Here is a 24,672-nt window from a genome sequence, read left to right on the forward strand (position 1 = left end):
TAATTTCTTTAAGACCCACAGGCACGCATATACCACTGCAATAATTAACAGAAGACAATACAGATGTACAAATATTTCTTACTATCTTTAGCTCTTAAAAAAGCAAAGACTAATGCATGCTAGTATTGTCTGTTCCCTTTAGATACCGTCGCAGAACTTGAATGCACCAAGAAAACATTCAGTGCTACAGTAGTACAGCACTGACAAATTTAACACGGTCTGACCCGGAGCTGCAGCTTTTAGAGATAAATGAGCCTTTGCGGCCGCCTATCAGAAACCCTCAACAGAGGCTGGAAAGCCTGCAATGAACCATTGCACCATTAAGAACCATTACACCGCACCTGTGACTGCTCAAGAACAACCTGAATTCATCGAATCCTGAGACCAGCAGCTCTCCCCGGGACCGGCCACGTTATTCTCCACATTACAGAGCCCCTCGCTCCTGGCTGCCCACCGCGCCTGGCTCAGCTCCCCGCGTCCCCGACCTCCGCACACCTTCCAGTGCCTGTCCCCGAGCACCCGGGCTGAAAACCCACCAAAGAAACCTACTCACTTCGCAGTAGAAGTGCTTTTTTTCAGGCTCCGTTTTGCCATCTTCTGCCTTAACTTCCTCAGCTACGGCGCTCATCCTGCACGGCCAGGGAAAAAAAAATTTAAAAAAAAAATAAATAAACCCAACTCTTGTTCACACGGTGCTTTCCAGCGGCCAGCTGGGGCAGGAGACACGCCTTGGGCGGATGAGCTGGGTTATTATTTTGCTATTTAAGCGCTATTGTTTTATTTCGTGGTTCAATCCACATCTTCCATCGCCGGCGCAGCCTCAGAGCATCCGGGCGCTCGCGCCCCCCACAGCGTTCGTCACTTCCGTCACTGCCACAGCCACGCCCCCAGGCCGTTGGCCAATGGGGAGCCAGGGCCGCGCCGCGCGCCGGGCAGCAAGCCACGCCCCCGGCCCAGGCCACGCCCCCACCCCCCCCGCCCCCGGCCTGGCTCCCCCTGGAGCAAGGGAGGAAACCGGGACCGGCCGGGCCGTGCTGGAGCCTGGGACCAGGCCAGGGTGCGTGCTGGGACCACTTCAGGATGGACACTGGGGCCAGTTCAGAAGAGACTCCGGGAGGACTTCAAGGAGAGCATGCTGGCACCAATTCAGGGGGGATACGGGGACCAGTTGAGGCCAAGAGAGGATACTGCAACCAGTTCAGACCAGGGTGGGGGTGCCTGTACCTGTTTAGGATGGATACTGGGACCAGTTCAGGCTGGGGGTGGGTAGTGGGACCAATCCAGAGCAGATCCTGGGAGGGGCCCAGGGTGGACAGATGCTGGAACAAGTCCAGAGGGGATACTGGAACCAGTTGAGGCTGGGGAGTGCTGGGCCCACTGCGAGGGGGTTACTGGGCCCAGTACAGGGAAGCAGCACGAAACACAAGCAGCAGCAGCGTTAATTTAAATGCAAACATTTTATTTTAAAATGTCTCAGCTTTATGCTTTTGCCTGGTAATAAATGTAAAATATAATTTAAGAAGTATGCTTGAAAGTTCCTTCTAAAAGCAGGCTGAGGAGACAGTACAAAACACAACAGAAAAGTGCACCGGGTTTAAACAACATGCCAGAACATCAAATCCACAGGTCACTGCCTGCTTTGAATCAGCCACAATATATTTTACAGGTATATGAGTGATATACCGTGACACCTATGATACTCCTGTACACGAAGCAGCACAGCCAGTGGTGCTGGTTGGGTTACACATGACCAAAGGTGATCCCACAGGATTCCCTGCATTGGCTTCTCCGGGGCTGGAGCTGTGCCTGTCTGCTGCTTCACCTGCCCAGGTGGGCAGCATTCGTGCCTCGGTCACATGCCCCAGTGCAAGCATTAGCTGCAACATCTAGCACATTTTCAAATAGTGCTGGGGTGGTTGCAGTGTTCTCTCCAGAAATACACACTCCCCCAAAAATGTTGGGGGATCATGGAGTGCTAAATAGGCCAAAACTGTTGGTAGAATTCCATACACCTGTTTGTTAATCATGGAATCATAGAATGGTTTGGGTTGGAAAGGATTTTAAAGATTATCCAGTTCCAACCCCCCTACCTTGGGCACAGACACCTTCCACTAGACCAGATTGCTAAGAGTTAGTCTTGTCCTCCATTGTGTTTCTGCAGAAGATGCAGGAATGGCACTTTTAGTACAGGTTTATTAGTGGAGTGTGATGGCAGATTATATCCCTTCGGTGATGATATTATTGGTACTCATATTTTTCATGGGCATTTCTGTAACAGTCAGTCTTTTACACGGAGTCACATTAAAATTCTTGATCCGTGTTTGTGGTTCTAATCTCCAAATCTAAAATGGACTAGTTAAAAACACTGCACTGTACACATCATGTAATGCTTCCATACCCTTCTTAATTAAAAAAAAAAAAAATTGCAAATTTAAAGTGCAATTGCACAGTGAAAGAATAAACCCATGTAGACAAAAATGAGAGAAGAAAAAAGGAGAAAATTAGTTCCTTGATTGTTTGAAAGAGAGACCGTGTGTCTAAAGAAAAAAAGGATTTGGCATTATATATATACTTGCAGCACTAAACTCTAGGTGGTAGCTGGTGGTTTCTTGGCAGTACAGACTCCTGAAGAGAGGATGTTTCACCAGCAGAGTGACCTATTGTCTGGTTTAGGGGTACATCTGTAATTAGTGAGTACCTCTGTCTTATTAAGGAGGGCAGGGAGAAATGGGGGATTGCACTTCTGCCTAACACTGTTCTTTTGACAAAACTTTTGAAGCATGCCTGAAGTGGAAATAAAGCTACAGACACAAAACAGCAAGGGTGGAGACCAAAATGTACCATCCTAAGCAATCACAAAGGTGGAAAAGCTAGAGAAAGAAAAGAAAATTGCCTTTAAGGAAGAAAGTGTTCTTTGGTTTTGTTAAGAAGGAGTTCAGGGGAGAGAGGGTATCAGAAAGAACCATTTCAGAAGAGGGAAGTTTGTTGACCATGCAGAGGAAGAATTTTCTTAGCTATGGCAAGAGTAGAAACAAAACTGAATCCTGTTATTGAGAACTGAGATACTTTTTGCCTTTTTGAAGTTCTTTCTCGAAAGACAGAATTAGAAAAAAACACCTCATACAACAGTTGATGTTTGCCTCTCCTTATTTCGTGTTTTAAATGAACACAGGGAGGATACACGTGGTCCAGAAATCAAAAATAAAAAAAAAATTTAGAAAAGGGAAAAAAAGAGGTTCAGAAGGGAGAGCTTACACCATCCTGTGGTGTAAAATGAGGTGCTCTAGACCAGAACGTCACATGGTTTTTTCTAACATAGCATTTTAATTGCTGAAATAGAATTAATAAGACTAGCCAAGTAGCTGATGTTCTTTCTATTGCCTTCTGCCACATCTTTGTTTACCATAATTCTACCAGTACAAATGTGAAACTGGAGCTGTCCCTGGAGCCTTGTTGCACCAAGGAAATCTTGAAAAACTTCGGACTGCATAGTTAGGGCATCAGCTGCACAATTACCAGCAGCAAGAGAGATAATGCACACACTGAATTTGCCAGAGTTTGGAAGACTAGCCCCAGGAAAGGAACGGGAGCACTTCATGCCTCCTAGAATGACGTTTTCAGTCTGATTGAGAAATGCAATTTAGCATTGAAATGCCTCAATCCTTGTTCTCAAGAATTAATTTCTAACCTGAAAAGTTACAAAATCAGTTCTACTGAAAAAAGAAAAAGAGGACGTGATTTCAGACCACAGAATTTTTAACAGTGGATGAAGAATTAATGCTGTAGTCACAGAATAATTACACCTTGATGGCAATATATCTTTTCTCTCCCCAAAATTTGTCTTAACAATTTTTTTCTTTTTTTGCTTTCTTCCAAACTTCCACTCAAAGAACACCTTTGCCTAACCACAAGCAAATACTTGGATCTCCAGACATTTGGGTTGGTTTTTTTTAAAAGTACTTTGTGAGTTTAGAATGTATTTCAGCCTGTCGCTGATGACTTTGCTCAGAGGCATTTCTGATAGCATGATAGGGAAACGTATTCATAGTGACAAGAACACGCCACATATCACTGAAACGTGACAAAGATCTGTTTGTCAGGGTGGCAGTGCCTATGAACATAAGCTACCCGGTGCAGCCCTCTTGTATGAATCTCCTTCAGCTGGATAAAAGTCTTGTGACTACAATGTGGGCATGGCCACCTGCACAATCTCTTGCTCCCTACATGTTACAGATGCCTGTTTTCAGTTGAGACTCACAGTTTCACGTAGGACTTGGCAAGATTTAAAAGAAGGAACTCCAGGGAGAGAAAGTCCTGTTCTAGTGAGACATTTTCTACAGTCTAGTTTACGTTCAGGTTTTTTGTCTCAGTATGATCAGGAAAGTATTTCCATTTTGAATGTTTGCACTCTAGAAGAGTAGAGAGAAAGAGAGGAAACGAGCAGATAGACAAGAAAAATAGAACCGTTCTATACCCCTGTCATTCTGAGGTTGGTTTTCTTGGTTAAGTGACACTCAAATGAAAGAATAAAAGTATGTTAATTTTTTTACCACTACCTAAGGCAATATATGTATTCATAGGTAGGGAAAATTATGCTTTTTAACTATTTTAATTGAAATGTAACACCTTGTTAAGAGAAAATAATGGGTTTCTTGAAGTAACTACGGTGGGTGAGGCTGTCCTATTTAAGTTCCAGTATGGCTTCAACACAAAGAGTTAAGAAAAGCTTCTAGGCAGCAGAAGCTGATCTTATCCCACAGAATATTCCTTGCCTCAGGCTTGTTGCCTCTTAAGTATTTTAAGCACTAGGAATTTCCAGAAGAATTGCACGTGCTCTGTGGATCTCAATACTATATCAAAGGATCAGCACCTAAAGTCTTACTGAACTGACTGATGCTCAAATGTCAGACTTCCCTAAGCCATCCAGAGCAGACTCAGATGTAAGAACTTTAAGAATACATGGCTGTGTTCCAATAAAAGGTGGGTAAACCACAGACTTAAACTTTGCATTACCGTGTTACAATCAAAGAATAGGAAGTTTAGTCTTTCCTACAGTGGATTTAGGTACAGTCTCTTAATCTTTCATTTCCCTTGTTAAATCTCCAAACTGAGGACAACTGAAACAAGCTTACCACTCCCACAGTGCTGCCCTCACACAGAATTTTTGAAACAGAGCTTTACTTTGGTATCTGAAGACTTTTAAGTCAATGTAAATTATTTATAGTGTTACCTACAGTGGAGGTCTGCCCCAGTTTCAGTCACTATGTAAGTGCAGGAAAATCCCCTCTTTTTGCTGTTCAAGCTCCTACCTCAAATCATGTTGTTTCTCAGTAAAAATAGTCGCTTTCAACAGTGTTTGACTAGCATTTGTATGGTGCTCAGCAGCTGTCCACTGACAGCTGAAATCAGGTCACATTCTCAGTAAAGTCAAGACCTTGATCAGCAGCTTTAGCACTGATAATATTGTCTCTGCTCTCTGTGGACCAAGTAACATCCCAGTGGGAGACACCTTCTCACAGCTTTTGGAACTGCTCACCTTCCACACCAAAATATACCCTCCCCAAAGATCAGGGAATTCATGAGTCCATTCTGTCTCAGCCTCTGAAGAGTTTATGGCTGAGGAAGTTTGAATGCTATTATCAGTCAGGCATTTCTTTCAGCCTGAATGCCCCAAGTTCCTATTAGGCAACCATTTGACTAGGCATTTCTTCTACAAGAATAATTTTTTATTGTTGCTACAATAAATGCATTGGGAGGCTCCTAAAACAGACTTTAGGGTTGCGCTGAAGGGATACAAATACCAGTTCGTTAAGGATAAAAGCTAAACACCAATGACTGAAAATATCTTAAATCCTACTTCTCAGTGCTAGTTTTTAGAATAATACCAAAGCGGCAACAACCACTAAGAAAATGTAACCATTTTAAAGAACTGCTCTCTCTTTCATCCTATTTACTGGTCAGTGCCAGGGGGTCATTAATGTCTTCATACAAAAAGGTTTTATAGATTAAATCAGTGGTAATTTAACAGGGTACAATGCAATGTCAGATTTCAGGCCAGACTCAATCCAGGGCACATATCATGGGGAGAGGATGAAGGCATATCTGTGCCTTAAACACAAATGGCAAGAGATTATTTTTAAGCGTTTATTTCCTCTGTTCTTTCTAAGTACTTGGAAGGAACTGGTCTTTGTTTACTACCAACAATGGTTGGCAATTGCCCAAAAAGAGGATAAACTGCTGATCTCTCCATAAGCCCAGTTCTTGGGAGATTGCTGTACTGCATGTGTGGTAATTTAGAAGAAATTCTACTCATACCACATTTTTTCTTGTGAGACCTGAAATAAGAACTCAGCCACAAATTAAGTGGGCCAAAATCAAATGTGATGTACAGGATAAGTGTGTTTATTCTAGGTTTCAGACTTTATGGAATAATAAATGTAACTGCATTTACACAGCAGGGAGTCAGAAGGTGACATCTCACTTTTGAGTCACACATTCATCCATCCTTCTAGAGGGCCATTACATCTCATGTATCAGATTACATTCCCTTACAGGCAGAAGCTTCACCTACCTCTATAATATCAATCAAGATGTGTAAAATCTGTCTGAGTTTGTTGGAAACATGAGAAAAATAATTATAACTGATATGAGCCCAGAAAGCCTGAGAGTTATGTCAACAAAAAAGAATGAATTTTGTAACAGAGAGAACTATAGAGATTTTCTGTTGTTAGTATAAATTACTTCTGCACTGAAGAGAGAAATCTGGCTGGTATAGCTCTCCCACTGTAGTCACAGCAGGTAATATTTCTAAGCATAGACAAGGCTTTTGGTGGCACAGTCCTCTACAGAGTTGCACCTGGTGTAACCACTCCCATCGTGCAAAATGGCACCAGCATGTCCAGATGAAGATAACAGTGTTTTACTTCGTCAATGCAAATGATGTGAGAAAGTACTAGGCAGTGTGAAACCAAGCCCAGGTACTCTCATTCGAAGGGGTGTGACAGTGATTCTTAAAAAGCTGCTTTCAGAAGTCATGCAGGTGTGTCCTCCAGTTGCCCCCAGCCACCTATTCCCACACTACCCTTTCTCCCCATCATCTCATTTCTGCCAGGCAGCTGCACAAGGAGCTGGACTGGAGAATGTTACAGGGTTCATAGCACAACCCAACAAGCAGCTATGAGGCACACAGTATGGCACCAGCACATAAGCAGTGCCACTGCTGCATGCCAAGCAAAGGACTATGACAGCAACTCTGTGAGAGTCTAAAGAACTGCTGCTTGTAATTATGTAGATAGCGAATCAGTGAGGCAGAGGTTGTGCAGCAACACTGATTTATGGCAGTCTCACTCTGCATGAGCAACAAGTTTGCTTGCCCACAAGTATTTTTGCAGTTTGGCTTGAATTTATGTGATGTGGACAGTGGTGTACTGGAGAGCAGTGTAAATTCCACCACTGTGGTCTCACTTCAGAACAGGGTCTGATATTGCATTGCAACCACTGGCAGGAGTATTAAAGCAAGGATATCAAGACTGTCTCAAACAAGAGGCAGCACACAGCCAACAGGGAGCTGATGTACCTCAGACACCAGAAAGGTAACATTCCCATGGCTTGGATACAATCAAGTGGACTATGGCAGATTTAACCTGAAATACAGTAAGATATTGTTGCCTTGCTTTACTGTCCAGTGTGCATTTCAGATCATACCACAGTTCATAAGCACTTAACTGGCATGCAGAGAATGTGTATCTTTACACCTGTCAACTCTAATGTACAGGCAGTAATTTCTATCAGAAAAGATGGTCAGTCTTCTTGGAGAAGAGCAGCCTCCCAGGTGCAGAACCATTGCACTACCTGAAAACTCAACTTATCCCACATATTTAAAATATTTTGGAGAATTTGATGCCTCTCTTCTGGCATGTAAAAAATGCCATGCCCTTAGATAGAGAAAGGAAGACATTATAATTATTTATAACATTTTGAAAAAGAAAACATTCATTACAGGGCTTCTTTCAAAAAGCACATATACATACATCTAAGCATTTTTTTTTAAATGATGTGGTTTTTATATAGGTGAAGTTGATAAAAAGTTGAAATAGTGCAATTTTAAAACAAAAGTTAGTGCAGGAGTCAAACTACAACAATAACAAAACCCAAAATATAATTTGTTGTTGTTGTTGTTGTGGAAATACATTACTGTCTGGGTTCAAAGAAAAGTATATACTCTGTTTTCAAAAGCACTAAAGTGCACTGAAGTGCTTTTGAAAGGTATGCATCCACCAGTTACCTCTCAGTGAGATTAAGGGTTTCTTTTGGGATTGAAACTAGGATGTTTTTGAAAATAATCTTAGTGTGGGATTTGGTTTTGATGTAAGGTGACGATATCTAATAAGCTGCTATCAGTCAAAGAAATACTATCAAGTGAAAAAGTGCTTTTCCTTTGTTAATGTTACAAGTAACAGTAAGGAAAATAATTGGAGAAATACTTTGTTCTCCCATATACTTAACAACATTTTGTAAGTGATTTATAGAAGTGGATTACATCCCATTGTTCAGTCTTTCAGCAGCAACATGAAAGGCTGATGGCATTAAAATGGAAAAAAATGGATTCTAAAACAATAATATTATCAAGAAACTTAGGAGTAACTTCAGTTTGAAGTTTGAAGTAATTTATAATGCATTTATGAAAGTCATTATTTTTACTAATGTGGTCCTTTTAAATTAAGATGTTGTGTTATGAAGCCCTTTCCTATTGCCATTAATTTAATGCTGGGATGAAGGAATAGCTGATCCTTCTTATGAGAGTAGAAAAATAATTTTAAAGCAAGAACTCCTAAGGTAAACTAGCCACACTGAAGACCATAAACATTTTTGGTTTGCACAGAGGCATCACATCACCTTGAGAAAAACAGACCAAAGGAAACAGAAATTGCTAGACCTTGCTAGTGAAGTGTAGACAAGAGAGGAAAGGTGATAAAGAAAAATTATCAGGTATACCTGTGCAGCAAGTAATAATTATTTTTCTGTGCCTGAGGTTTAATCTTTCTTTCCTCTTCACAAGGATCACTAAGAGAAGGGCAGTAGGGGGGGATAGGATGTGTGTACCTGTGTCTGTTTCTTTTCACACACAGGTGCACACACACACACACTCAAAATCTTTCCACTGGCTTTTGATTTTAGTAACTCATTAACCAAACTGGAAGAGAATCTACAACTTCTTGCTTTTAACATTATAAATATTTCAAATGTTATAAAATCTATTGCAAAAATGTACATTCAGTGGTTTTATGAGGCACAGGACCTGCTAATGTATTTTCAGGAAAGCTTGCGTGTACTCTGTTCTGTCCACTGTTGGACAACGGTGGAGAATCCAGGGGCTCACGCTTGATTGCTTGAACCAAGCAGGGGTTTTTAAATTCACATGGCACTTTGAACACCTCATTAATCTGCTCTTTCTCCTCCCCTGGGCTGGGGCTGTAGAAGTGGCTGTAGCAAGCTGTGTGTGGCAGGTCGGGCATGCTTTCCAAACACACGGAGGCGTTCTGAGGGCAGAATGGGGCCACCTCCTTGTTCCGTGAACCCTTGCAAGCTCTGTTCAAGTTCAGGTTGTTGGGATGATTTGCTATGATGCATTGCCAATTATGTGGTGTGTAAAGGCAGTGCCTTGGCTTCTGGCAAGGCAGGGCTGGCTCGCAGAGGTCCGGTTCTGTTTTGAGGTACATTCTGTTGGGATAGCTGGACACCTGCTTTCTCACTGAGCCACTCTCATCCAGCCAGGCTCGGCTCTGCGACAGCAGGTAGTTATCAGCAATGTTTTCAGAATCAGAATCGTATTCTGTTTTGATAGGCATCTCCAAGGGAACAGCAGTGTCATAGAGAGACTCTGTGGATATTAATGGTCTCTGCAGCTTCAGGTGGTCTGTTGCATAGTTCTCTGCACAGCGTTGTTGGAGCCCCAAGTAAGACTGGCCATTTTCTGTGCTCCCCCAGTGGGAAGAACAAGTTGATGCCAAATTTAAGAAATTTTGGTCTCTGTTGTAGAATGATCCAGCTCTCCTGTTTGGACACGTGCTCATTCGCTGGCTCATAGAACAAGAACTCGAGTTTCTTAAAGTCCAGCTACTGTTTGTGGTGCAGTTGTTTTGAATGCCTAAAACTGACGTGTTAGAACTGAGAGGTTCCTCTTGCATAAAACACTCACCATTAGTATGAGGCTCAAACTTCACTTTTACATTATCTTGTTCATTCTTCACTGCTGCCCAGTTAAGATGCTTCCACTGGCCCAGAGTTTCAATGGCACTATTATAGGAAAGCCCCTCCAGGTTTCCTTTCAAACTGGCAAAACCACTTAGTATCTTCAGTTGTTCATCTTCTTCCCTTTCAATAAGAGTAGAAAAGAAAGTCAGTCAATCAGAGGTTTCTAAATGGTTGTTTTCTGGGATACAGAGTGGCTCAACATGTGTTACAAGCCATACATTGTCCTCAATATGGGACTCTCACACTGTTGTGCACATAACCTTTGCATTTGCTTGAGAGAACAAGAGTGTCCCTGCACCTGGGTGTCAATGCGTGTGCACAGCTAACTTTCTGAGGCACTGCTTCATTTGAATTCCATCATGAATTTGCTCTTCCATTTTGGGCACACAGTTCAATAAAGACCTAATTATGTGTACAGTAATTCCCTTACACTTCTTTTCTTCCCTTGAAATATATCTAAATAATGTTTGTGTGTAGAAAATTCTAGAGATAAAATACAAATAGTATCTTAAATGAGATGTATTTTGTTAACAAGGAGTTATTTGGACACAGAAGAGCTTTCTGATCAGAGTGATTTGAGGGAGAACCACAGGGGTCTTATATTTCAAGAATACAGCTGAGAGGAAATAAAATGCCCAAATTAAATAACTGAATAGTCACAGATGTTAATATTGGGTGTAGGTTTGTTTTATATGTCTAACTTAATTTATGTTGCCTTTTGTTTTCTAAGACGGCCAGTAAATTAATTTTCCATGACCTCCAGCTGAAGTATTCAACATTAAAGAAGAACACTGGCAGAGAGTGTTGCCTGAGCACTTCCATGCCTGAAGCAGCTGTTTTCAGAACTAGGGTCCAAATCCTGAGATTCAGGTCTTGAATTCACTAATATGCTGATTCCCAACCCTGCAGAGTCAGTGCTATGAAACCACCTCATCTCTCTCCAAACAAGAAGCAGACATCTCAATAGGAAACTTCATGTGAAAACCTGAAAACCTACTAAGGGGTTTAGAAGTCTTTTTCTTAGGTCACAATAGAATTTTTTAAGTATTGAATCAATGTGCAAGTAAGGGATCTTCCAGTAGAGGGAGTTCATGTTGTTACAAAGAGAGAAACTGTAATAATGTACTCCACGAAAGAAGAATATTTTCTCTTTTTTTTCTAACGTTTTAAATATTTTCAGTCCTCTGCTAAATATTTTTATTATTGACAGTATTGAGATGCAAATGGTTTGATAGAAGTTTGCTGCAGAACACGCTTCTCAGAAAATGGTCAAATTGAGAAACAAAGGACCGAACAAAATGAAATAGTCAAAAAAAGTTAAACCTCCAAATGAAGAATTTTACAGTGAAATAGTATCCCGTGAAAATTCTCCAAAAGAATGTATGTTTCCCAGAAGACAGCATACATTTTAGCAACAACAAAAAAAACGTAGTAGCAAATACAAAGTCTCTTGCAGACTAAGATGGAACTGAATATATTCACCAAGGCCAAATCTTGTAATACTTCAGTTTGCAGGAACTATCAAGAAGAAAGGAAGGATTTTAATCATTCAGAAAGTAAAAATGTAACTAAAGAAACATGCTTAATTACACAAAAGAACAATTTGGAAGTAGAGAAACTAATAAAGGAAACAGCCCCTTTTAATCTGCTTCTTAACAGAAATTCATTCCCTCACACAGCAAGATGATGTTTGCGCCTTCCCAATAAAGGTAAAAAGTTCCAGCATCCTTAGGTAGGAGCTCCCCTGCAGTCATGTGGATATTGGGAGATACACTACCTGCAAGGAATATTTACTCTAGAAGTGCAAAGACTTTTCATTTATTTCTTCCACCTGCAAGGCATTCTAAAGGAAAAAATCCAGGATAACAACCACATTTTTAACACTGGGCCAGATGGTGGCTACGTAAAACTCCTGGCCCCTGCTCATTGTGTCCACTCTCTTATCTCTTCCCTCAGACAATCTTGAAGAGATACTTCAACAAGGCCCACAGGAACTGGAACAGACAGTCCCATGGGGGAAAGATGAAAAGCCTGTTTGGGAGGAAAGGGTAAAACTCATCCAAGAAGTCCTCTCTGAGTGCAAATCTGAGATTAGTTTACACTCCATGACTGAGCCTACAAGCAACTAGATGTATCTATCTACAAACATACAATGAATATGAGTATGAACCCTTCTTTAGATTATGTTGCACATACACAACTAAAAACATGAACACAACTGTCATACATGAAGGGAAAAAAAAGCTTAACATAGTCAAGTGTTGATAAGCAGAAAAACTGGGAGACGAAGTTTTCAGCTGCAAAGTAAAACAAAATCCAAATTTTTTTGTGCAAGAAAGTCAAATATTAATAAACAAGTATTTTCTTTCTGATGTAGTGTATATGTACACTCAACTTCAGAAGAAGAAAAGACTGAAGACAGAAATATTGTTTCAGACTGTAACAGCCATTTCATATGTTCAAAGATAGAAATAGATTTCCATATCATAAGTAAACCAAATTTTTTCTCATTCAGCTCTTCTCTTAGGTCAGTGGAGCCTTTTAAAGATTTCATACAAAAAGAATACATTCATTTTTCTACTTTTCTTTCTTTTTGGTACTGGAAAATATACTTACTTTAGCATTTGCTGTTGGGCAAGGACGTATTCTGAACAACCACTTCGATACAGAAGTTGAGTGTTAGCTTGAACCCAGACCCAGTGATCTTCATTTGTTTGTACTTTGACTAAAGAAATGCCATTTTCTCCATTATTCTTTGCTATATAATTTAAAAGAAAATAGATTTTAATACAAGCAGTATTAAGTATTTTTTGTTACCTAAACTGCGAAAAAGGTTTCTCTGTTGCCCTAGAAGCATCAGCATAGGAAAGTACAAGCTAAAATATCTCACAAAATGAAGAAAATAATGTTTTAAAACTGAAATTTGAAAAGCCTAGTAAAGCACTTAAACTGTAACCAAGGATTTTTCAGTATTACTCATTCCTTATAATATTTTCCTCTCAGTAGTAGTAGTACTATACCAACAAGAAAATGTTCATGGAAAATGGGTCTGTAAGAGAGGAATGGTTTTAGACATTAAAGATTTCCAGCAGATATGATGGGAGGATGAGTACAAGTCCACTCAAGAAGAAGTTGCCCAGTGGGGTAGACTTACCATCAAAATTTTATCCACTGTAAAATCTGAAATAGAGCATAGACTCTCACAATTTTTCCACAGCCAAGCACTGGAAAAGCATGAGTCAAAGCTGTGGGCACATCATGAGTTTTAAAGACAATGCATTCTAATTTTCCTCTGTTTTCTAATCTTTGGGGAAAACTAACATGTGTAACATATCATCCAAGTTTTCCTCAGAGAGGGATAGATATTGTTATTAATTATTAGGATTTTCACATAATCTTATTAAATTCAGTGCTGCAACTTTTAAGCAAGCATACATTGAGTATTCTTTTACTGTTTTTCTTTACTATTAATCTTTTACTATTTATTTACTATTTACTATTTACCATAATTGTTGATTTCTCTGTAAATTTTCTGCCCACTCTGAAATCACAGACTGATTCAGTATTATCTTTCGAAGTGGACAATTTTTTTGCATTTTTTTAAAGAAGAGGTGTTAGGGAGAAGGAGAAAGAGAGCGTTGGGAGCAAAACCTGAAAAACCTATCAGGAGAAAATAAAAGATGAGGTTCTTTTCCCATAAACTGTATATAATCTAGAAGTGTTTAGCAGTACCTTTGATTTGGTTTTCAGCAATCTGTAATGCATTAGTGAAGGCGGCACCTTCATGGTGACTGTTTCGTTCATATAATTCTGTTGCTTCACACGGTCCCGAACAGCTTTTTGAACTGGAGCTGTAGAGGGCAGAAAATGTGGAAAACTCTTTGTCAGTCAATGACAACACAGTAGAATCACAGACTCTAAAAGATATGACCTTCGAGCTGGTGACCATTAGCAAAAGCGTATGTTTTAAGTATGGAGCAACTAACACTAAATAATTATCTTTTTCCTGCATCATTTGGTCACTCAAAGTAGTGTGTGACTGGAGTTCTGTATTCAATTAAGAGGAATAGTTATGCTTAGGAATATTCTGCTCATGACTTACTATATTTGGAAAAATAAATTTCATCTGGAATTGAGACAAATGCCGTGTATATCCTGGTCTTCCTATTCGAGTTACATTCAAGGTATGTACATCAAAGTGACCAGCAATGCATTTAAGAGTTAGCATGACTTCAATTTGCAATAAGCACCATATGATTTGAATGTATTTCTTCCAATCTTTAGCTGAAAATGCCTGAATCAGGGTTTGAAAAGAGTGCAATGTCTGTAACACTGTGTTACAAATGCTTCCCTTCATTAAGACCATCAAAAAAAGAAAAAGACTGTGTAAATCTGCCCACCATCCTTGGCTACCATGCTTCAGGCCTGAACCAAAGGAAATCCTGAAGATAAATGGTTGCTTCATACTTGTTAAATCCTTGGCCACTGTCCAGTCAGATGGTAAAACACCTCTCTTCTAAGAGCTCAATTCCAATCATCAGTTAATTTCACCCGGGCTACTGGAAAAACTAGCAAGTAGAAATGCTTTTCCTACTCTATTCCTAAAGCCTGTATAGTCCATTTTACCAGACTTCCAGCAATTTAGTTCTTGTCAAAAGGATGTATGTGCTAGAACCACATTATACATCTGGATAGTGAATCCACACATACACAAGCATAATCTAATTAAAAGCCAAGTTATGGTACTGTCAGGCATGCTGACAAGCATTTTGCTTCACAGCAATAGAACTCATTACTGTAAGGTTATATTTAAGCAAATAAGGGCAAGTATGATCCTAGCCCCAAACATCAACTAAAATTCTGACATAGAAGAGTAACAAAAATACCTGTTAGGAAGGAGATAAGTCTGAACACAATCCGTCCTGATCTTTTGTGATTGCTACCAAATGATCACCCCCAAGACATTTAGTGCAATTGTAAACTTACGTGTTCATAAAACTTCTGTTGAAAGATAAATGCATACACCAAGTACAACTCATTAGATTCTATGTGAACAGCCCCCACAGACAGACATTCACCTTCCTGAAGTTTTCCTTTTCCTTTGTTTGTTACCAAAATGTCCCAGTCGAAATAATAGTGTTAGCAAAAGGTACTGAAATTTGAAAACTTGCAGTAAAAATACTTTTTCTTTTCCACTTTTATAGCTAGTAGACTGGCTTACTGCATTGGTAACTTCTGAAGGTTAGAAAGACATCCTGATGTTCCATTTTTAATATAAAATTTTGTGTATTGAAATATAATACTTAACATATATTATAAATAAAGTACAATATATTACATCGTCTTGTATCCTATTATGTTCTATTATAGTAATTGTATTATATTTATTTTGTATTCAATAGTTAAATCCAGATAAATTATTCACTTTTCTAAGAAAGAGTTTTAAAATGGAGAGATATTTAGCATAATTTGTGTTTTTTACATGCTTAATAGCCCATAATCTTCACTAAATGCCAAAAGAATAATTTGTAAATACTTGGTGTTCGCTGCTGCTGCATCATCAGCTTTGTGTTTTGCTTTCACAAGCAGGCTTTTCATCTTCATCTCTGTCACAGAAGGGAGCAGAAGTGGTACCACTATGCAGAATAAGGACAGCTGAGGTGGCAATACTGTTCCTGATGAGGACTTCTTCCTTTGTCCAAAGAGAAACTTTAGTTTGCCTTGGAACTGCATTGTCTGAAAAAAAAAAAACAACCAACCAAACAACAACTTAAGCATTTAGTGTATAAACATTTAAAATACTAATACAATCTATGGACTGTATTATTTAACACTAATCCCAGTTTTGAATCAGGGATTAAAACTAGGAATTTAATTTTACTTATGTAATTTAAGCCATGCCATTTCAGAGACAGGGTGGGTGGAGGTACTATCAACTATAAAATGAGTCTTTTGAGGCTGGTTGACTTTTTTTCTCTCTTGTGTACTCAGAAGTAGAAGATCTGTGTTATGTTCTGTTCACCAAAACAGGCAGTGTACAGTGGTGCAAACAGTTGTTTCCTGTGTACCCCACTGAAACTGGAACCATTTTTTTTCCATGCTCTGCTCTCTCCAGTGAGAAGGTCTCTTAGTTTCTTTCCTCTTGCTCTGCACTTTCTCTGAGAAGTATATGGACTGGCACAACCCAAGGACTGTGCAGCCAGATGCCAAGGGAAAAAAAAGGGCCAAGATACCCAGGTACAGAGTGCATAGCTTGGGAGGAGCCGTCCGTCCCTGCCTCAAATGTCTAAGTCAGAAGGCGGGGATCAAGTTAATAGCAAGCTGCTGCCTCTCAGTGAAAAAATTAACTACCAAAAAATGCCCAGAGAAAAATCAGCCCATTTGAGTTAGACATTTTCCAGAGATTAAAGCAGGGATGCAGAAATGATGGCTGTTAAGACCCATAGGCTTCCAGCAAATGAGCATCTGAGACAGAACTCGCATTTCCCAGTCTCATCCTGATCCTCTCATTTTCTTTGCACGTGCTGGAGTTTCCCCTAAGAAGAAGCAGCATTGGTCTTTGCTAACAGAATGGAGAAGATGTGATTTCTAGAAATGAGCCACTCCTAGTACAGAGCATGCAAGAGACTTTCTAATTCTGGGGTTTGTTATTAAAGGATTCTTTACAAAAGGGGAAAATGGATCATTATTTTTTCTTCTCCTTAAAGCAAATACCTTGTGCTTAAATGTTAATTGTTGAAATTCAGACTTGTCACCCTTGTACTGAGCCCAATACAAATTGAGGACAGATATTGTCAAAAAGATCTTAAAACATAAGAAGTTTTAAATTCTTTCAATTTCCAGTATTACAACCTTCTTTTCTCCCATCACTCTTCACACATATTAATACTTATCTTTAGGTGTTTCTTGCTAGTGCACAGCAAAAGAAAAGTGTATCCTGTCCATGGGTCTCCACAATATTTATGTTGAAGAATTTTTCATATGAAGTAATTAAAATCTATTATGTCATGCTTACAGTCATCTAAGTGAAATTGTACTTACAAGGAATCCAGAAGTACTGTCCAACAAGCAGCGAACTCGACAGATGAAACAGCGAGTTAAAAAGGAAGAGTAATCTGTTGTCATGCTGTCATTTTCTTGTGCTTTAAACAATTTACTGAGAATATATTCTTCTCCTAGGAACAACAGTGGAGGCAACATATATCAGATCACACTAAGAAATAATGAAAATGTTCTGTAGCCAATTGAGGAAGCTGTTACGGAAATTGCTAAAAATTGCGTTATGGATGGACGAATATTCAATTGTGTCATGTATGGATACACCTGCACATGCTCTACCAACAGAAAAATAAAAGCTCTGCAATGGGATTCAGGTGAGTTTCTATAGAAATTTGGACTTTATTTCCTGAGTTTTTGTGATTTTTAATGATGCAAAACAGGGTAACAGATGTTGCTGGTTTTGAGATCAGAGATCACAGAAAATGCGTTAGACAAGAGAACAAAATAAGGAAAAATGCTAATGCAAGAAAGAAAACCGAACTAAAAAATGGACAGTAGATGATTAGCTAATGTTCAGCTGTTGCGCCTCCTTGATTTTTTTGGACAAGTGCACAGCTTTTAAAATATTTCCCAAAAGACATGAATATTTTTACAAAAGTATGAATTCAGGAACTGAAATTCTCCATGATATACATTCGGACAAAAATTCAAAATATTGTTAAATTTTAAATTGTTTGAAATATTAGTGCACATTGTTTAGTTTGTTTCCTGCATACAAAATCTTCCAAAGTTCCTCAGGTATCTGTAAGACTCTTGTAAAACATAGAAACCGTTTTACAGGAAATGCAAGAAATTCCACCAAAGTTTCATGACTCTGTTCCTGAGGGCTTCATAAAAGTTGCTGAAGGATTTCTTGCAGGTTTCTCCCCACTCATCTAGTGACTATACTTCCCAACTTATTTCCTCAGTTACTACCTCACCTTCTGATGAAATGCATATGTTTTGCTGGGATCAATAATTCTTTATAAGGTTAACAGTTTTGACCTGATTATATGTTCTGTAATTGTGATTTCAGCTTAACACCTCATGTAGGAGAAACCTTGAGCACAGGCATCCAACTCCTATCCTAGGGAAATACAGCCTCAGAGGAAAAAGTGCCTTGCTAAACCTACTTTTTCTTCAGAAGGCTTCTGTCTACATCATTTTGCATGTGAAAACAAATGGCAGACAATGGTGCTGCCACTGTGGTTCTGTACAGAAACCTTTCGCATCAGTGAGAGGACTATTGATGTCCTGATCTGTTGCCAACAAAAGTTTGGCAGTATGAAGAACTTACGCTGTTCATTCTGCGTGTGTAAGAATATGTGTAGGCACATCAGTCAGAGAAAAATAAAGGAAACAACTTTGTAGCACCAGTGGCACATTCTACCTTATAAATTCCCAGGATCAGGAGGAAATGTCACCTCTGAGACAATAACATAAATAAATGGCCACTATGCATCTTTCCAGTGAAGAATCTGACTTGACATGGTACTGACACAGGCGTAGCTGGAGTGGAATTCTACCTCTGTACAGTGGTGCCTATGTTTCCAATCAACATACACAATCCCACCTGTTTCTGACTGTAGTTGCTGTCCAGACAACATGTGGGGAGGATTCATGGCCCAGTGCAGTTGTCTACAGAAATCCTGGCGATCATCCACATGAATGTAATCATATATGTTTTGGTGCATTACATCAGTCTGAAACAATTACAACAAGGAATAGTTAATTAGTAACTGTAGGGGGGCAGCCACTTATCCTTAGATTGATACTTTGCTTAAAATAATGGCAGGTGTAGAACACCTTCAGAGCAGATTGATTGAGGAAAGTTGTTTCAGAGGCCCCTACTTTTCAACATCTGCTTTTTCTGTTCACATCCTAAGATGATTCTTTCTATTCTTAACTCTTTTGTACATATGCAAATGTGAGTAATAAAAACATCCAACTGGCAGCTGATGACTAGTGGCATCCCCCAGGGCTTTATGCTGGGACAAACCCTGTTTAATTTCTTGACTAAGGAATCATGGGATAGAATGCATGCTCAGCAGGTTTGCAGAGGGTACCAGCTGGGAAAGGCAAGACAGCTCCTTGGTGGGCTGTAAAAATAGGCTGACAGGAATCTCAGGAAGTTCAGCAAAGGCAAATTTCTCTCTCAATTTTGGGTACCCCATGAAAAGAAAGAGATTAGCATATCAAAATGAACCCAGGAGAGTGCTACCAAGACACTGAAGAGAGCTGGAGCCCATCCAGGAGAGAAGAACAGGGTTTATTCAGCCTTCAGAAGGGAAAATCTCAGAAAGAACATACTGCTGTCTACATCAACCAAATGAGCAGGGGAAGAGAAGACAAAGCCTGACTCTTCTCAGAACACAGTGAGAGGGCAAGAAGCAACAGACACAACTGACACTTAATAGTAAGCAAAAATAAAATTACAGTCGTGGTGGCTAAACACTGGAATACATCTTCCAGAGGGGTCACAGAAACTCAAAGCTTGACTAGATGAGTCCTGGATCAACCTGCTCTGGCTCTATGTGCTTTGAGCAGGAGGTTGGACTAGATGACCTCCAGAGGTCGTTTCCAACTCCATGGTTATTCTGTGACTTTAGAATATATTTATTACACACAATCAGCCTAGAAAAGCAGCATCTTATACTGAAATTGAAAAGAAACTTCTAGCTAAATATAGTTTTATAATGGATCATGTTTCTGCTAACAAAATCTTTTTACAAGAAATAAATCTTCACGTCAGATTTATCAAAAAAAGTAGTCTGAAATGATGTAATAAAATAACCTTATTTCAGTAAGAGTGTATGTCTAATCTGCAGTAGAATTACAGGGTGGATAAGGTAGCAACATACAGTGCTGCATTTAAAAATATAGTTAGCAGAAGTGGTGACGAGAAATACAACATCAGTGACTGGGTATTCTCAGTATTTCTCAGTATGTTTACCTGATGAAACCCTAGGTAGTCCACAATTGTTGATGACGCATAGAATATCATTCCATCTGCGCTCACCACCAAGGCAAAACCATTCAGTGACTAAAAAAGGAAAATAAAATACTTAAAAAGGTAATCAGAAGATAAAGAATAAAATGAGTATGAATGTAATCATTTTAAGAATATTCTACATATGAAAAAACTCACTCTGCAAAAAGTTGAACACCAAATTTTTGCAGAAAGGCCTTTTCTTTCCTACCATGAAAAATGAATATCAACCTGGAACATGCTTTCTTTCCTTTTCTAAAAAGGTTAAGATAGTTAATTACAGTGTAACAACCATATTACATTACTAGTTTATTGTTTGCTTAATTGTCTGCATAATTGTATTTTCTCATTAATTCATAGAATTAAAAGTTTAATAGCAAGGGTCAGCTACTTTGTTTTTCCTTTTAATTTAAAACTTCACATTCCATAATAATTGCTTTGAATATATATGCATTAATACATATAATATAATAATAACCAAGGAGAAAATTAAATACATATGCTGTTGTAGCTATGACTTTAAAACTGGATCTGTATTTTCTATATGGCTATTTTCTTAAACTGCTATAAAAATATGGACATAGCATAATTGCATAAATGCGATGAATATAAAATGTAGACAATAAATACTTCACTGGTATAAAACAATATTTAATTGAGAAAAGAGCTGAATCAATTCTTATACACTTGGTGATGCAAGGAAAGCAACCAGAGAAATCCAAAAATAAAAGTAAGGATTAAATACAGGATGTAAACATTAAGATCATGCTGCATGCAGACTGACTAATTTTACTTCTCTTCCCTTGATAAAAGTTCGGTAACATATCTTTGCTCCAGCAGGTTTGCATTCCAACGTAGTTTAGATTCTTTCATGTGATGGTTTTGAGGTCTTTGAGATTACAGTTCAAATAGTTGTTGCTGAAATACTGCTATATTATTATTATCCCTGCTTCATCTTACTCTCAATTTACTGATGTGCCTATTAATCCTGAGTTAATCCCAAAGCACAGCGAGGACAGATTTTCAATTGCTCAGTAACCAGATACACTGACATATTTTTGTGAGCTTGGTTCTCTTTTTGGTTCCTAAATAAGGACCAGATTTCCAAGACTGCTTGAAGGCTGTTCCCACTGTGACAATGGTGGGCAGAATTTCAAGAGTTCAGTGCACAATAGACTGACCTCCTCAGAAGGTTTGGCCCCCATCATAAATGTGGAGCACCTTTGGAAACGTGGCCCCATGGAACCACACTTGGCCAGAGGCTCTGTGCCTTGAAAAACCTGTGAAACAATGACTTGAGAAAAGTAGTGGAGAGCCTTCAATGGCTGTAGCAGCAAGTGATTCAATCAGGTCAACGCTAACCATAAGTCAATGCTAAGAACAGTCAATGGCAAATCTTGTTTTGCTCCAGGTCAGCTCCATAGCTACGGATCCTTTGCAGAATAAGTGTGATCTCTGCCTAGTTGGGCTTGAATACTAGTTATCCTTGTCAACTCTTAAGCACAAAGAATTGCTCTGGTGCTATTTCCTGCCCTAAATAATGCCCAAATTTGTCCCAGCACCTCACCGACCAGAAGATGGTACGTCAAGATTTCTGCATGTTCGCATCTGCGCCTTTCACTGCACTGAGAGGAACCTCCATAGATGGTACTGTCATATACATTTCCAATGTCAAATGGAGACAAGAAAGCATTTTTGGCATCTTGTCTCTTTGGACTTGTCTTCACAGCAGTGAAACCATCAGTGATGTAATGTTAGGAATTTTATTACATTTTGAACATCTGGCAGGCCTTTTAATTTGGATAGACTAAAATTTTCCATAAAGATAACTGTAGGACACTTAAAGGAGCTCCTTTTTGTCTGTGGCTCTTATCATGCAAATTCTGAAAGACCTTGAGTCCTGCCCATGAAACTGGACCAGGTAGAAGTTAAGAATATTAAAAAAACCCAAAAAGAAATGTGCTTAATTAAAAAAAAATTCTTAAGCTACACAAACTAATACACCAAGCCCTATCTGGAAAAGCTTAACAATGACCACAAGATCTGAATATTATTAAAGAATCTTACACATTATCATGCTGAACATCCTTAAAATGTCCTCCATTGTCCTGCAGGCAAGCTGGAGTTTTTCAGCCCCTGTAGGAACATCTGCATTTGCCAAGGATTGCTTGTATGAATCAAGAGATAAATTCCTCTATTCAATAAATTAATCTTCTTCAACATATTGGTACGTACTCTTTAGGCCTAGACACATACAAAAGAGATAGTCTCTACCTTTAAAACATAGGACTTCATCCCCCACAGTGGAAAGCAGGAAGGCTTTTCTCTACACATGTTTTTTTTTCACAGAGCTAGAGTCAGGCTGGACTAGGTGCAGCAGTTTCTAAAAATTGGAAAGGGAAATGCGACCATGTGTATTTCCAAGGGCTCACATCAGTGCACTGGCAACTACATCTGTGAGGCTGGAGGACGTATTAAGAAAGAGGTGGGAGGAAGGAAGAAGGAAGAAGTGGAAGAAAAGTTCAAGGAGCCATGTGTTTAAGTTAAGCCAGAAACAAGTATGGATTTGAGGCATGTATGTAAATGAAGAGATTTACAAATTTCTCCTGCTTTGTTTTTGGTTTGTTCTCAAAATGCTGGTGTCCTCTCCAGAGGTTATATATCTTAAATAAGCACCCCCTGGTTTTCATGACCCCAACTGCAGACAACAGATGCTTTGCTCTGCAAGCAAGGAAAGCAAAATCCACTTTGGTGAAAAAACAACTTTTATGGAGCCACATGACTCAACTGAGGATTAACACAAATTCCATGTCTCTAAACCTCATTTTAGCCAGGGAACCTGCTGCTTCAGCCACATTAAAAAAGGACAAGCTGGACATCATGTAAAACTTTTTACCAATGAGTCTCATCCACGCCTGCAAATCCTTCTGCTTTCTCAATATTACCCTAAACTATAGATCAGTGGGAAAACAGACATCTGCATCACAGAAGACTCTGAACAGAGTCAGAGCTGGGCTGGGATTTATATTTTTCTTATCTACTTGCCACAGGTGGCGATAAGGAGGAGGGTGTTTGCTAGCACATTACCCACTCCCTGAGTGGGTAATGGTGATTGAAAATTAGTAAAATTTTAAATAGTAAAAACCTTTTCCAACCTCTCAGATAAATCTCTCAGGTACCAAATACATACTGAAATCCTTTACAGTAACACTGTATAGAGATTTTTCCATTTTTCTGGCCAGAAGCCTAGTGATTAGTTAGACCAAGTGGGAGAGGGAAGCAGCTTTAGTCCATGGGAATGAGCAAAAACAATTCCCAGCTTTTTTGTTCTAAGTTACCACGTGTCACATTAAACAGCACAACAAAGTATATGGCTCCACTTGCAATTTTTAAGCATTCTCAGTTATTGAAATAAAATTTTCAGCAATGGCTTTCTCTCATTCCCAGTGAACAGGAGGCTGCACTGGTGTGCTGTGTCAGAACCACAGCAGCCATGTGCCTGAGTAATGGATAACCTGGGGAGATGAAATAGGAAAGGGGACGTGGATGAGTCTCATACCGGTGCAGTTCGCACTCCCTAATGTAAGCACATGTTTGCCCCAAACACTGAGGGGACAGCACAGAGAAGTAAAGGCAGCTCTCCTCATTTCATTTTAATCCTCTCAGCAGAAATAATGGAAATCCTAAATGGTGCTCTTGCATTTAGCAGATGAAATAACCAAACTCCACAACTCAATGTTGGTGGTATTTGCTTTGTGTACAACAAGTGTGTTTCAATCAGTAAAGCCCCCTTGCATCCTAAAATTTTTTTGCAGTATTGCATATTCTTACACATGCACAGAGGGTCACATGCACACAGAAACAAACACACAAAAGTATTAATATGGACCTTAAAACTTTTACAACAAAAAACAACTGACTTCAAATCTGAAAAAAAATACATGGTTTTAAACTGCCATTTGGTAAACCATATGGATTCAATGACAGATGGAATTTCAAATCCAGGATAATAGCTGAAACATGTGAGACAGACTTAAGTATGTATTGTGAACATTTGTTTGTTTGTATTTGGCTTTTTAAAAACACTTACATGAGTTTTCTACATTGTACTTAAAAATGAAATCATGTGGGACAATTTTCCCAAATCAAAAAAAAAAAAAAAAAAAGAGAGCTTGGCACCAGAGAGGGGCCTGTGTTCTTTTGAAAAAACATGTACATCCAATTATGTACTCACGAAAAGCTGCACCTGCTACTGAAACAAAAAAACAATTAATCTGTCAGTTCAAAGAAAGAAAGATATTATTCTGGTGCCTGCAGTAGCTGTGAGATGAAAGTTATCAGTTCCTTCCATTAAGAAGTTTTTGAAACTTTATTAGTCAAGAGATTCTCTT

The 24,672-nt window shown here is 39.1% G+C and overlaps 2 protein-coding genes across 2 annotated transcripts in view; both read right to left on the reverse strand.

Annotated features, from left to right (window-relative positions):
* The window catches only part of LOC309570063 (uncharacterized protein), a 30,842-nt gene extending 30,112 nt beyond the window's left edge, over nt 1-730 (reverse strand). The window contains exon 1 of the mRNA XM_082276669.1: nt 554-730. Within this exon, the coding sequence (XP_082132795.1) occupies nt 554-628 (75 nt within the window). The 5' untranslated portion in view covers nt 629-730. The remainder of the gene's footprint in view (nt 1-553) is intronic.
* Nucleotides 731-9,254: 8,524 nt separating this feature from the next.
* Nucleotides 9,255-24,672, reverse strand: part of AHRR (aryl hydrocarbon receptor repressor) — a gene marked incomplete at both ends in the record, with an annotated part of 64,057 nt that continues 48,639 nt past the window's right edge. Inside the window, 7 exons of the mRNA XM_082289214.1 lie at nt 9,255-10,374; nt 12,871-13,012; nt 13,987-14,105; nt 15,791-15,990; nt 17,296-17,429; nt 18,866-18,995; nt 20,246-20,335. Of these exons, the coding sequence (XP_082145340.1) occupies nt 9,255-10,374; nt 12,871-13,012; nt 13,987-14,105; nt 15,791-15,990; nt 17,296-17,429; nt 18,866-18,995; nt 20,246-20,335 (1,935 nt within the window). The remainder of the gene's footprint in view (nt 10,375-12,870; nt 13,013-13,986; nt 14,106-15,790; nt 15,991-17,295; nt 17,430-18,865; nt 18,996-20,245; nt 20,336-24,672) is intronic.

This window comes from Coloeus monedula (assembly GCF_965178545.1).
Source record: "Coloeus monedula genome assembly, chromosome: 1".
In the NCBI taxonomy this organism is placed as follows: domain Eukaryota; kingdom Metazoa; phylum Chordata; class Aves; order Passeriformes; family Corvidae; genus Coloeus; species Coloeus monedula.